This window comes from Clavelina lepadiformis, chromosome 1 (genome assembly GCF_947623445.1).
Source record: "Clavelina lepadiformis chromosome 1, kaClaLepa1.1, whole genome shotgun sequence".
NCBI lineage: Eukaryota > Metazoa > Chordata > Ascidiacea > Aplousobranchia > Clavelinidae > Clavelina > Clavelina lepadiformis.
The window spans coordinates 10,977,670-10,990,378 of record NC_135240.1 but is presented as its reverse complement, the minus strand read 5'-3'; the positions used below and the strand labels follow the sequence as shown (position 1 = coordinate 10,990,378).

The following is a 12,709-nucleotide window of genomic DNA, read 5'->3' as shown; positions in this document are numbered from 1 at the left end:
CGAACGAGTTCATTTTGAGACATCGATTTACTGTAAGCGCTTTACGCTTGCTCATCAGACGTACATTCCATCAATAGTGTTGAAGAAATAAAGATTAACGGTTTAGGTTTTAATTAAGTTCTACGACAAGCAGCCACTTTCAGTCGTTAAGTCTACACAATAAATGACGAATACAGAAGATTTTCTCGACAAACTTAAAAAAGAAGGATGAAAAAACAATTTCTGCCCACATGCCAAAGATTTTGTTTTATTTTGCAGCTGAACGGAAGCTTTCACAATCATTTTATAGTTTTTTGTATGGCTATTATTACAAAACAGCTAAAGTATGTGTAACACGAATGGTCTCGGTAAGTTTAAGAAGCTATTAACCACTTCCTTCCAACATCCTTTCTTCTTCCAGGTATCTGAAACAATAACGCAAATAATGCCTGTCTGAAAGTTTTTACTCCATATACAGAAATTTATTCCATCATATATCGGACTACATCCAAAAGGAAGTTTTAATTCATACTACTCAACAATACCCACGTATCGACGAAAAAGGTATAGGAAAAAGTTTAATACTTTGGGTTGACAAACCCATTTTATAGTCAAAGAAAGGCTTGTTGGCAAAAATCGAAGAATCTGTGCATATTGCAAGCAGTTCACTTACAAGCAGTGTGGAGGTGGCAAATCAAATTCTCCGTTTTCCTTGCAAATTGCTACTTCTGCACCAATCAGCATTGTGCTGCTTCGGCATGAGTACATCACGCTTTTCCCAAAATTTATCAAACCCGCGGATGGGCTCACAGTACCATTTTGCGGAGCACTTGGTACCGTACAAGTCACAGCTTTGGGGTAAAGATATGGCGTTTACAAGCATAATAAACTTAAGTGATTTATACCATAACCACAGTTTTCAACGAAAATTTTTTACAAAAGTTAAACAACAAACAAACATTTAAACAACAATAACAACATCTTACGTTTGCATAAAACATCTTCCTGCCAACGACCGAACAAGCAAAACGCTATAACTTCATCTGCTGTATATCCGGGTAAACAATATATGTACGCGAAGTCGAAATGATCAGTTCTAGGTAGCGGCGAAAGCATCCCAGTAGTCATAAAAGGTTCGCAATTCTCTACAAAGCAAGCATGAAGCACATAGGAATCTTTTTGATAGGGACTTTATTTAAACAATGTTTTTTTCGCTTCAATGAAGACATTCTGAAATGTTACTGACTTCCACATCCGTTGATTTTTATCTCCCCCACGAATGTCGCACATTTGCCATTAAAAAGGGAATTTTTCCCGTTTCCGGAATATCCGTCCTTGCAAGTGCAGGTATATTTTCCGCCGTCGTAGCTTCGACAAATGGCATTTTCGTGGCACGGTCTATCTGTGCCTAGTTGGCAAGCATTTTTCCCTGTTATTCCAAAAATTTGATTATCATTACTGTGATCAACAAGAATTGTGAGGTAGTCTTGATTACGTATAACTATTGTCTTGCTCTTTCAGCCTTTACGTATAGTGTAGTCACTACACTGTAGTGTGTAGTACCGGAAAACAACCTTAGTTTTCGTACTAACTGTGACAATAAGGTGCCGGATGTCGCCAACGTCCTCTCAAACATTGGTTGTAAGTGTAACCTCGCAAAGTATAGCAATCATCGCAGGCGTAGTAAACGAGGTTGTGCTCCTGACTGTAGCGTTTTATTCTTCCAAATGAAGGTAAAGGTGGATTGCTGTGACAACCTGTCGTTTTAAAATATCTAAATTATGACTGTTTTAAACATAGCAAACATCTGTCCCATTCCGTAACTGCTTTGAATGATTGAACTTCAACTCAGGCAACATCTTAAGTCTTTTTAAACAAACAAGAATCGTAAAAAAAAATCATCCAAAAGGTAAATTAATAAATAAACACAGTCCACTTACCAAGGCGGAAACTTGACGGTGTGTATCGATTCGGCAGATACTGAGCTAAGCTTACTGCTACAGCGCAAATCACAACAATGACGTATTTTATCATCTTTAGTTTTTGCGAGAAAACTCCTGGTGCAGAAGTTGTTATGTGTTATAAGTTGTTATAGGCCTACGTTGTTATAAGCACTGCGTTTGAGTGCTTCTGGCAACATTTGTGGTAACAAAGTAAGATTCTAAATTTGGGTTTACACTTATCGTTCAAGTTTGTCTAATGCTTAAATTACACTCAAACTTAATGAATCAACGTATTTGCCGTCCGTGTTGTTTTCTATCCAATAATTAAATCAAGAGCCAAAATATACGTGGCTACATTATCGATTTGCAAAATGCCTATCTTATCGTAAAAAGCAAACCACCTTAAAGTTTAGTAAGAATATACATAATAGCGGTGACGCTACTTGTACTATCAAGATTATCAAGATTATGAATGGACCCTCTGAAAATATAACTAGCAACTGTAAGAAAATAGCCTACCTCAAAACAGAAAAAAACAAAATTACAAAAACCGAAAATTCAAAAATAGAAACTATACCAAACCGGAATTTTGTAAATTGGAAATTACATAAATGACGACAATAAGCTTACCTCACCGTTTTGTCCTCAAGAAATGTTCCATGAGATGGTTGTCTTCTTTACCACAAAACTTTCTCCATGTTACTGCGTATTTTGTGGTTAAAGTGTCGTAAGCTTAAAGCTTAAACCTTAGCTTAATGTTAACATCAACGGCACATCTGTGCTTTTCTGTCCTGGCCCCTAATACTTTGGAGTAATTTTGGACAGATCGCTTACGTACTACCCATATCTTGAGTTAGTATACGCAAGATATTTGCTTCCTGGCCCGCTTTGCTTAAAAAAACTGGTGGGTTCCTTTTCGTGCAACAGTTTTGGCCCTAATCTACTCCATTGCTGAGTATTATGCACCCGTCTGGTGTCGCAGTACACCCACTCACCAAATCGATATTGTCAAAAACAGAATCTTGCGTAATGTGACTAGGTGCCAGACTCTCACACCATTGGATACTCTTCAAATGCTTGCCGGTATAGCCTAAATCCTGCTGAGTTTCGTTGTAATAAAACCACTTGCTCCTTCGCTTGTCCGGCAACGGAGCCACTTCACCTGCTATCCTGCTCCACTCGAAATTTTTACCTTATCCATTAAGCAAGTCTGACAGTTACAGCAAAATCGAGACACCCATTTGTACCGCATTTCCTGACAGATGCTGACTTTGTCACCACTACCGGATTTTGGCTACAGAGGACGGTCTGGGCACGGCATAACCACCTGCAATTGGCGTCTCCGTAAGCTACAAATGGAAAATGGCAAACTCTACCGCTTGTGAGTGCGGCGTGGAGGAGCAAACCGCGACTATGTTATATCCTACTGTTCCATCTTTCACCCTCCCCAAGCAATAGGCTGCATGGCCTGCAAGTTTTAAATGACAGCTTGACCCAGTGACTGCCCGAAACGTGCCCCTACATCTATAGTCCGGGTGGTCGAAAAACATGGCTCACAGGAAGAAGAAAACTCTCATCTTTTGGTCTAGTTTATCTTAGTTTATATAGCTGTGCCACTTATTCTCTTGATGCGTTTTATCTTGATTCTCAGCTGTTTCCTATCATATTTTTCTCGTGCAGCAAAAACCTTGCCGTGCACCAAGGGATCACGTCAATTGACCGTGAACAAATTCACCGGCGACAATTGGTCGTGGTCAACTGACCGGCAACAAATTGGCCGGCGACACAAATCAACCGTTACGCATTTTATTTTTATTTTTTACGCAAATTAGCATTATTGTTTATTCAAATTATATGATTTAAGAGATAATATGATTTAACTGATAATATGATTTAAGGTCAGTTGGTTCTAGGTAAATTTACGTCACGGTCAGTTGTCCCCCGGTCAGTTGTCCCCGGTGAGTTTGTTCGCGGTCAATTTCCCACGGTTAATTGTCGTGGAACCTGCGTGGGTCGGGTAATACTGTGTCTTACGGCTGCGATGATTTAGCTCCAATTAAGTTCAACAAAAGTATCCGTTGTTACAGCGTTATTTTCACATACAGCGCGGTTATAAAATAAACACAACACTATTCTCCGGCATTGAAATTTTGCGGCTCCGTGACGGTTCATTTTGGTGCACGGTTCCACGACAATTAACCGTGGGAAATTGACCGCGAACAAACTCACCGGGGACAACTGACCGGGGGACAACGACCGGGGGACGTAACTTAATTGGAGCTAAATCATCGCAGCCGTAAGACACAGTATTACCCGACCAACGCAATCGTCGTTCTCAGCACATTCGCCACACCGCATGCGCTTGGCGCAACAAATTTTTGGGCAAAAGTCAAAATCATAGTCATTCAACAAAGCATTAAAAATTGCGTTTGCTACATTTTAGGCAAGTTACGTCAGTTGGGTTTACAAGGCAACCAAAATGAACTTAATTAAATTTAATCAAGTCGAGTCAACATGATACCACGAACGCGCTTTTCGTTTAACCAGCAGGTAGATGTCAGCAAAGCACATTTTTGCAGCACTAGAAATGTGATCATGTACATTGCACGGTATGAATGCAAAATGGTCAATGGCTGAATTCACAATACTGAGTATCACGCCTAACCACTGTAATCAGTATCACTTGTGAAACATATTTTTAAAACAACAATCGTTTCTGGTAAGTTGCCAATTTTACACATGCTGTACAATGTAAAAGTTTTGTATTAATTTACAAGATAACCATAAAGTTTTTTTCTTATATTTCTCATCAATTGCGACGACATATCGGGACGTGGCCAGTCCATGAACCGTTGCTGTTGCACACACTTTGAGTTTCGGGGCCGTAGTAACCGATATCACATCTCCACGTCACATGATCTGTCTCCACGTAGTTCTCTTTCTTCGGCCAGTAATCGGCGTTGTCCACATCCAGGCGAGTAGGATGGGCGCATAAACCTGGAAGTTAAAATTCGATTACAATTTAGGTAACTGCAAGGTATTAAACAGAAGCAACACTCAAGCTGTATATTAGGTGTTTATATGTGTATGTGTGGGTACGTGTTACAACAGCGTTTCAAACACAAATTCTTTTACTTACTCAAGCAATTCGGAAGAGGACCGACCCAACGTCCGTTTGAGCAACGAACGGTGCCAGATCCTTGGAGGCCAGCTTTGCAAGTCCATTCAACTTTAACGTCATGCGGGTATGAGTCCAACAATGATGGATTGCCCAAAACAGTGGTGTCGCAATCCTCTGTCATGAAGGCAAGCTCAATACGGTGAGTTAAGGATTAAAACAGTAAATTGAACTAGCAATTTACACCAATCAATAAAGATATGAAGTGGTAATGCGCACTTAAACACCCATCGATTCCTTTGATTCCGCGGTAGGTAAAGCACGCATTTTTGTAGTAAGATCGTTTTCCATTTCCAGAATATCCGTTCCTGCAAATGCAGGTGTATATGCCTGATCCATAACTCACGCACTCAGCATTACTCATGCACGGGCCAGCAACGCTGGTTGCACAAGGATCTTTTCCTGAATCGTGATGAATGCAAAGTATTATGATATTGACGCATCGACTTTGTTGTTTAAAAACTTTTGAGAAAATATAAGTTGCAGTTCACGATAAAAACAAACAAACAAACAATTACAACAAAATATAAAAGATAACACACGACGACAAGTCGGGGCAGCAAATATCCAACGTCTTTGCCAGCATGCGTTGTGATCAGAGCCCAGCAAGCTGTAGCAAGTGTTGCATTTATAAATTCCAATGTCAACACTTATATCATTAGCATTTGATCTGTAGACGAAATATCCATTCAGAGGTCGAGGTGCAGGATACAGGCAGCCTATTACAGCAAATAATATATTTTCACAAATGCACTTTGTCAACAACAGGCCTAGAACACTATCAAACATAAAAAAATCCGTATTACTGAGGTATTTTTTATGGAATCGACTTTCACAATCATTCGTGTGTTATTTTATTTAAGATCGAGGGTTTTCTACTTACGTCCACTGTTGATAACTTCTAATAAGCGTAAAGGCGATGGCGGGAAGATGTCCTGCCCAAGCGCGCTAACGAACAGAATCAAAACAACAAATTTGAACATCTTTCAAGTCCGTCCGGTCGCAAAGTACTCGCTCGTTTTTATTGCAGAAAAGATAGGGAATTGCCTGTGCTTAAGGCAATTTTAATTTACACACGAAAATATTTTCGTGGCTGTGGTTTTATTCAAACACTCTGGAATGCCATCAAAATTTACTTTGCAGGGAGACATCTGTTGTACGTATTATAAGTTATAAAGAATTATATGTTTTTTATTATCACGCCGCTTGTATGCCATAAGGACAACGCTTGTGCCTACGGTAAGCCAAGCAATATCACTTTCAGTCTTACATAAATAGCAGTTACAAAATAATGTTCACATTAATTATCTCAAAACTTTACATATAATATGATAGTGTGTTGTAGTTTGCATGCCGTTATGGCCTACATATCATAGTTTACAGAACAATGCTGGTTTGATGTTTATCACCTTGTACATATTTGCTGCCCACAACTTTTACAATCATTTGATCCTGGCTAATTTATTATAATATCAATATTTCATCACCAGTGGCTTTACTGCAGTGTGTTCTATCTACTCATCAGCAATACCAGTTTTACAAAATTTTTTTTTTGCTAATCAAGGCAAGTTTGCAAAGTTTCTTGCCGATATAGCATCGGCATCGTTCTAAATGTGTTTGTAACTCTCCATAGGTTCTTCCGAACCTGAAGCATTTTCAGTTCCGTGAATCTGCTCCTGAATGTCGTTCTTATAAGGTCGTGAAAATGGAACTATGAGCTTCATTTTACCGAGAACAAATATTAATGTAATTTCGTTTATTTGAGGACATTTTGGAATTATGTATACTGTAACTGTAACAGAATTATAACTGTGACGGTGTAACTTTTTCCATGATACGGTAACTTGCCTTAAAAATAAAAATTAATATTTTGATAACGTCAGACTTGGTGCAAAAAAATGATTTATTGATCAATCTTTTGCACTTGCAAAACGTGTAGATTTTCAGATTTGTCAATACACCTATACAGTACCTAATATTAACTTTTTATAAGTAAGTTTATTCCCGTTTGCTATGACATATAGGCTACATTTACATAAGTAACTTGTAGAATGGTATATACCCCCAAGCAAAAAGAGTAATAAAAATAATATTTGTTTGGATGTACAGTATATGTTCGAGATATACAAAATTCAAGTGAATATCAGCCGTTTTTACAAAGCGAAGAACTGCAAGCCAAACACACAAATGTTTGAGACTAACTTCATTATCAATTAACAATTACGAATGTATGAATGTTGACGTTTTTATAATGAAGTTGGGGTAATTTCTAAGCGATGTGAGTATACGTAAAAAATTAATACATTTCTATGCTCAACGACTGGTCTTAATATCAAATGTATATGTTTAATAAGAAATTTTGATGATAGTGTATACGAGATAACCCAAGATTATTTCTGTTAGGGTATTTAATTTTTTGTTTAAATTTGTTGACGTTACATTTATTTTATTCATCATGCGATTGACTTCAATTCTTGTTATAAAATACAAAATTTCTATATCGCAGAACGGTTGCAATTATATCTATAAAAACTATTGAAATGAAATGAAACTTTCCAAACAGATTTTTAGTAAAAACACAAAAAGTGAACCGAAGGAGGAAAACCAAAAATTCTTAAAATGTACGCCAAGAATTTGCTTTATGTGTAATACTTGTTTTTGTAACTTTTCTATCCTTCTGATTGCGATCAAACATTGCGGTTTTTGCGAGAATAAATAATATACAAATAAAAGGATCAGCTTAATAAACAATTACTGGTAATAACTGTTTAAACTAAAATAGTTTAAGGTATAATAGGCCTACATATATAAGTTATAAATGCTCTCAAATTAGCATCGCTTGTGCAAGTTTTCCATTTTGGCAGTGTCATAGCTACAGATATTTTATGGTGTCATGCCTGGCATCTTCCCGGCCAAAATCATTTTCAATTCGGTACAAGTTGTCTATAACACAATTTTTGTCCCGAAATGTTAGCTTTGTAATGACATGTTCTTGGAAAATGTAATTGCTGTGGGCTATAAACTGTTTGTTCAAAGCTGATTGCGGTGAATTGGAGTGAGATGAGAATTATTGCTCTAATGTGGTTGACCGTTTTACAGGTTTGCCAAAATCAGTCTCAAGTTAACTCTGGCAATACACGTACTGTAACTGTACTAACTTATCAAATGACCACTTTAAGCAGATCATCTTTTTGCTGGTATGCTTTAAAAAAATAGCAAGCCTATTTGTTACGAGTGTTTATGTATCTGCAAAAACAATGAACTATAAAATTTACGTTATTGTTGACTTATAAGGATATAAAGCTCGGTTATACGCACGATGCATTTAAGTCTTACTGCCTTATTGGACAGAAAATAAGTGAATTATTGGAGTAGATATGAAAGCTAATTTCTTTTTTTGGTGAAAAACATTACGTGAAAACAGAAAATCGAAAAAAGAGCAACAAGAACAAAACAAAAGACAAAATAACTGCTATATCGTAGTTCTACAAAAAGGCTGTAATCGTATATTCTACGACTTCTTCGTTTTGATACTGAAATGCCTAGTTGCCTAGATCTTTGCGAACTTTCATCTGTCGTTAATGATGGCTTACCTAAAGCTTAATTGTTGTAAAACGGAACAGACGTATTCAGATTGTACTTTAATAGTAATGAACACACAAAAGTTATTTTACTACCTAAAAATCCTGGACTATTTAAAACTACAGCACAAATTCGAGACAGATACATCATCGGCTTAATCAATTAAATTATACGAATGTTCAATGCACAGCGTTTTATTTATCTCGTTTTTTCATACTTAGCTACACATTTAGCATTTAGCATGCTACACATTCATCTATTAATTAAATTGTTCACCTTTTCAAGAAGTTAAAACTTTATTCAAAGAGTAATGCATTGCTCTGGATGAAGTAAACCAACTTCACCGTTCCATTCAATTTTGTCTATGGTAGTTTGAACTACGACATCTACCGGATAATGGCATTTACTGACGATTTTCCAAATTTCCTCTGCAGATAAGATACGTGGCCACATCATGAAGTTATGAATCGTACCCCTGCGCGAACAAATTATGATACTTTGTGAGCGAGAAGGTTTTTTTTAAATTTGTGAAAACGAAAGACATAAAGAGCACCCAGTACAACGCTAAGAGTAAACTCAGAAGCACAAATAACAGAAATTTACAGTCATTACTCATTAGGGTAGTAGCAGCATATCAAGCAAGGTTTGCGTTATCAATATCATGCATCCATTTTTGCTACAATTTACCATTATAACTCTTTCAGCCGTTAAGAACCACAATACTACCGTTTATAATGGTCCAGGGTGGACAATCTTTTTGAACTCGAGGAACGCTTTTAGTGTTGAATTTTTACAGTCGGGCCAGTAAGAAATGATGACGTCATAATTAATTTGAGCCATTTCGTTGGTTCCACAACAGGTTCTGTGATCTTAAAAACGCTTTAATTTGTAGGCACCGGATTGAGGTTAAACAAACTTCTTTCTATCTGTTTTAAAACTCCTTCTTTGCTCGCAGTATTCATAGGTGCGTATGGAATGCTCAAATGTACGTAACTTTGATACATCAGGTATACCATCAAAAAAATTGTTTATAAAATAATAAGTTGGGTTGAAAATTGAACTCTTGAGTCCAGACAAACAGTGACTGTTAGCTATGCGGCGGTATATTTTTTGATTGAATTAATTATTATAGTTAGATTTTTGATGGTCCGCAAAAAACAGCTGCAAACTTTGAGCAGTATTTCAAGTTTTACAGAAACTCTGCGCGGGTCGTACAAGCGACGGACGGACCCTATAAGTTGCCCAACATCTAATAGATATGTTTTCATCAAAGATTTGGCTAGATCAAAGACAGTTACAAGTTTGTGAAAAAACTGATTGTGCATGTCTTTGTTTTGTATACCTGAACGCTTTAGATGCAACGAATCCGCCATGAAGAGAATCTTGTTCTTGTCCAAAATACAAAGCTCCTCCACCTGTTACTCTGTGGTCAGTTAACAGAGGGGTGTCGTCTCTGAATACTCCATTTGTATAAAGCGTGATGCGAGAAGTTGGCTGTGAGTATTGGACACAAATGTGCATCTATCAGTTCAAAAGAAAAATAGGAAAAAATCAAAATTTTGTCCACATTTGCATTATGTTTACACAAAAGATTATTATTGTATTACTTTTATAAAAACATCAAATGATTTAAAATGTTTCAAATGCATCGAAAAGAAATTAATGAAACTTTAGTTAGTTAACTATTTAGTGTTATTTTTAATGAGTGTGGGTTATCACTGTACGTACATCACGATTTTCTGCAATATCGAAAGACATTAAATGTTCCGTAGTCTCCACCCAAACTTGAAGGACAGTTGAAGTTTCAAGAAAAACGGTAAATTCGTTTTCTTGATTGTTTACAGCATAACTGAAAAAGACGCGTCGTTCTCTTAAATCGGCCGGATTGACCCAAGCACATGCAGTGATTTCGTTCATTTGTGGAAATCTTGGATGGTATCTAACCCAGTCCGCTGTTTGGTCACTTCTTGGAAAATAAAATCCAATGTTTGGTCGATCTGTTGCAGAGAATACAAAGAGATGATAAATCACAAACAGGTTTGGTGAAGCCCAGCTGGCTTTATTTAACATCTGCATTTTATGATATTGGAGTGCTTCTTCTTTCAATTTTATTGCAACTGGGATTTTTATCACCAGAGAAACTGTCACCGACACAACAATGAAAACTCCAGGGAACCGTTTTGTCTATTCAGTCTTCATTTAAACTGATTTTGAGTTTAATGTAGCCTATTTGGGTCACTTCTAGATATACTTCTTCAAACCCAAACTAATCCAAAATCTATATAATAAGAGTTGCTGCCAACTACAACTTTTTCAAAATTTTTTGTTTAACTCAATTCAAATTGGTCAAATTAAACAAATTCTCAAAATTATCCAAAAGCTTTGAAATTAGCCACAAGTTTTTATTCTTAACTTGTTATCTCTTTTATGGTGGAATTATTCCGCTGCAGATGTATTGCTGGGTTCTCACTATAGAGTCCTAAGCGGGCACGTTTTTTCTATTTACACCCGCGCCCGTACCGTATACTCATACGTTGTTTCATTTGCAAATGCTCCAACTTACTGTATATCCTATGTATAAGTTATACGTTGTATGAAACAATGTAGTCTATAATTAAATATCAAAGTTAAAAGGTACCCACCTGACGTTATTTTGCACCAAGCTAATCAGCCTATTCGGCTATGTACTATTTAACATAACAGTTGACAGAGTATTGGCCATTTTAGTCAGCGCAAAAAGTTTTTCTAAATCCTTGTTCTAAAGTAATTTTTTTAATGTAATAACTCCATTGCAAACAAAGGTATAACTAGTTTCGTCCAATTTCTTTGCTGAATGCTTGCAGTTTTTCCGGGTTATCAAACTGCAAGTTTGTCATTGAGTGTATAATGTATGCAATATGTTGCCTAGCATTAACAAGCAAAAAATGGGATTGCCCATTCAGGGCCAACAACGATCTACTTTCTACTAAAATAAGAAACAGGATGTAGTTTGGCACTCTTAAAGTTAACTTTATATTTTTCGACATGAGCTTTCGCAAGCATAAGCTTGCTTCTTCAGGTGTTCTGTAAATTATAATAAACATTACATTTACCTTATTAATTACATACAAACATTAATACATTTACATTACAACTACATTTCACAGTAGGCTATACCTGAAGAAGCAAGTTTATGCTTGCGAAAGCTCGTGTTAACTTTAAGATTGGCAAACCAAATCCTGTTTCTTATTTTACTTTAAAATTTGGTTAACACGGTTCAGACAACATCTACTTTCTATTGTTTTAGTAAACAATACTAAAATAACAATAGAGTATGACAAGGTTTGAGCTTATAATTTAATGTCATGATGGTTTGTCATTAAGAAGTACTATAACTGAAGACATCTGATGTCATTGCATTTAACAACAGGCGGGCACCACAAATACCTTGCAAGGGAGACAGGTTATACAATTTCTTAAATCATGTTTTATAATAGTTTAACTTACTTGATTTCTGGTTTTGTAAAGAAGAAATGTCTTTTTGCATTTCAGAACAATTGCAATCATCTGTGATTAGAACATCTTATTAAAAATTTGAAAAATACAGGGTCATGCACAGTAATTGACCTTGTCAATATAAATTCGTCTAAATAGCGTTTTTGTAATAATGATTACCATACAAAAATAGAGGATTCAGATCAACATTTACCGTAAAGCGAATTTTCTACAGGCGTGCAGTAGAATGAGTCTTCTCCAATTGCACAGCTTAGACAGGCCATCAACACGTATACCAGAAAGTAAAGTTTGTGATACATTCTTATATAATTCTGTGTTTCTGTAATCTACACTACATGCTTGTTACCAATAGTTTTCCAACGTTCAAATTAAAAAAGTTATCGCAGAATCACTCATCACTTCATCAACACTCATATAATTCCTTATTGAAACAAATGTACTATGCCAAGCAATGGTTTGAACGGATTATACACAATGAAAGATTGATCGCATCACATCACATTAGACATCTACTGTGCATGTGCAATGTACG

At 36.4% G+C, this 12,709-nt stretch overlaps 3 protein-coding genes across 3 annotated transcripts; all 3 read right to left on the bottom strand.

Annotated features, from left to right (window-relative positions):
- Positions 1-231: 231 nt before the first annotated feature.
- Positions 232-2,028, bottom strand: LOC143462099 (sushi, von Willebrand factor type A, EGF and pentraxin domain-containing protein 1-like). Its single transcript, XM_076960145.1, has 6 exons — positions 1,920-2,028; positions 1,572-1,736; positions 1,226-1,408; positions 966-1,124; positions 653-830; positions 232-404 (listed from the first exon to the last, which is right to left on the bottom strand). Exons 1-6 carry the CDS (start codon positions 2,011-2,013, stop codon positions 365-367), a joined length of 819 nt encoding a protein of 272 aa, XP_076816260.1. The 5' UTR covers positions 2,014-2,028; the 3' UTR covers positions 232-364.
- Positions 2,029-4,207: 2,179 nt separating this feature from the next.
- Positions 4,208-6,677, bottom strand: LOC143470951 (C4b-binding protein-like). The gene is made up of 6 exons (XM_076969250.1): positions 6,510-6,677; positions 5,984-6,251; positions 5,643-5,819; positions 5,320-5,502; positions 5,062-5,217; positions 4,208-4,919 (listed from the first exon to the last, which is right to left on the bottom strand). Exons 2-6 carry the CDS (start codon positions 6,081-6,083, stop codon positions 4,732-4,734), a joined length of 804 nt encoding a protein of 267 aa, XP_076825365.1. The 5' UTR covers positions 6,084-6,251; positions 6,510-6,677; the 3' UTR covers positions 4,208-4,731.
- Positions 6,678-7,540: 863 nt separating this feature from the next.
- LOC143462685 (serum amyloid P-component-like) lies at positions 7,541-12,502 on the bottom strand. The gene is made up of 5 exons (XM_076960932.1): positions 12,371-12,502; positions 12,169-12,228; positions 10,411-10,679; positions 10,025-10,203; positions 7,541-9,157 (listed from the first exon to the last, which is right to left on the bottom strand). Exons 1-5 carry the CDS (start codon positions 12,474-12,476, stop codon positions 8,983-8,985), a joined length of 789 nt encoding a protein of 262 aa, XP_076817047.1. The 5' UTR covers positions 12,477-12,502; the 3' UTR covers positions 7,541-8,982.
- Between the last annotated feature and the right edge of the window lie 207 nt (positions 12,503-12,709).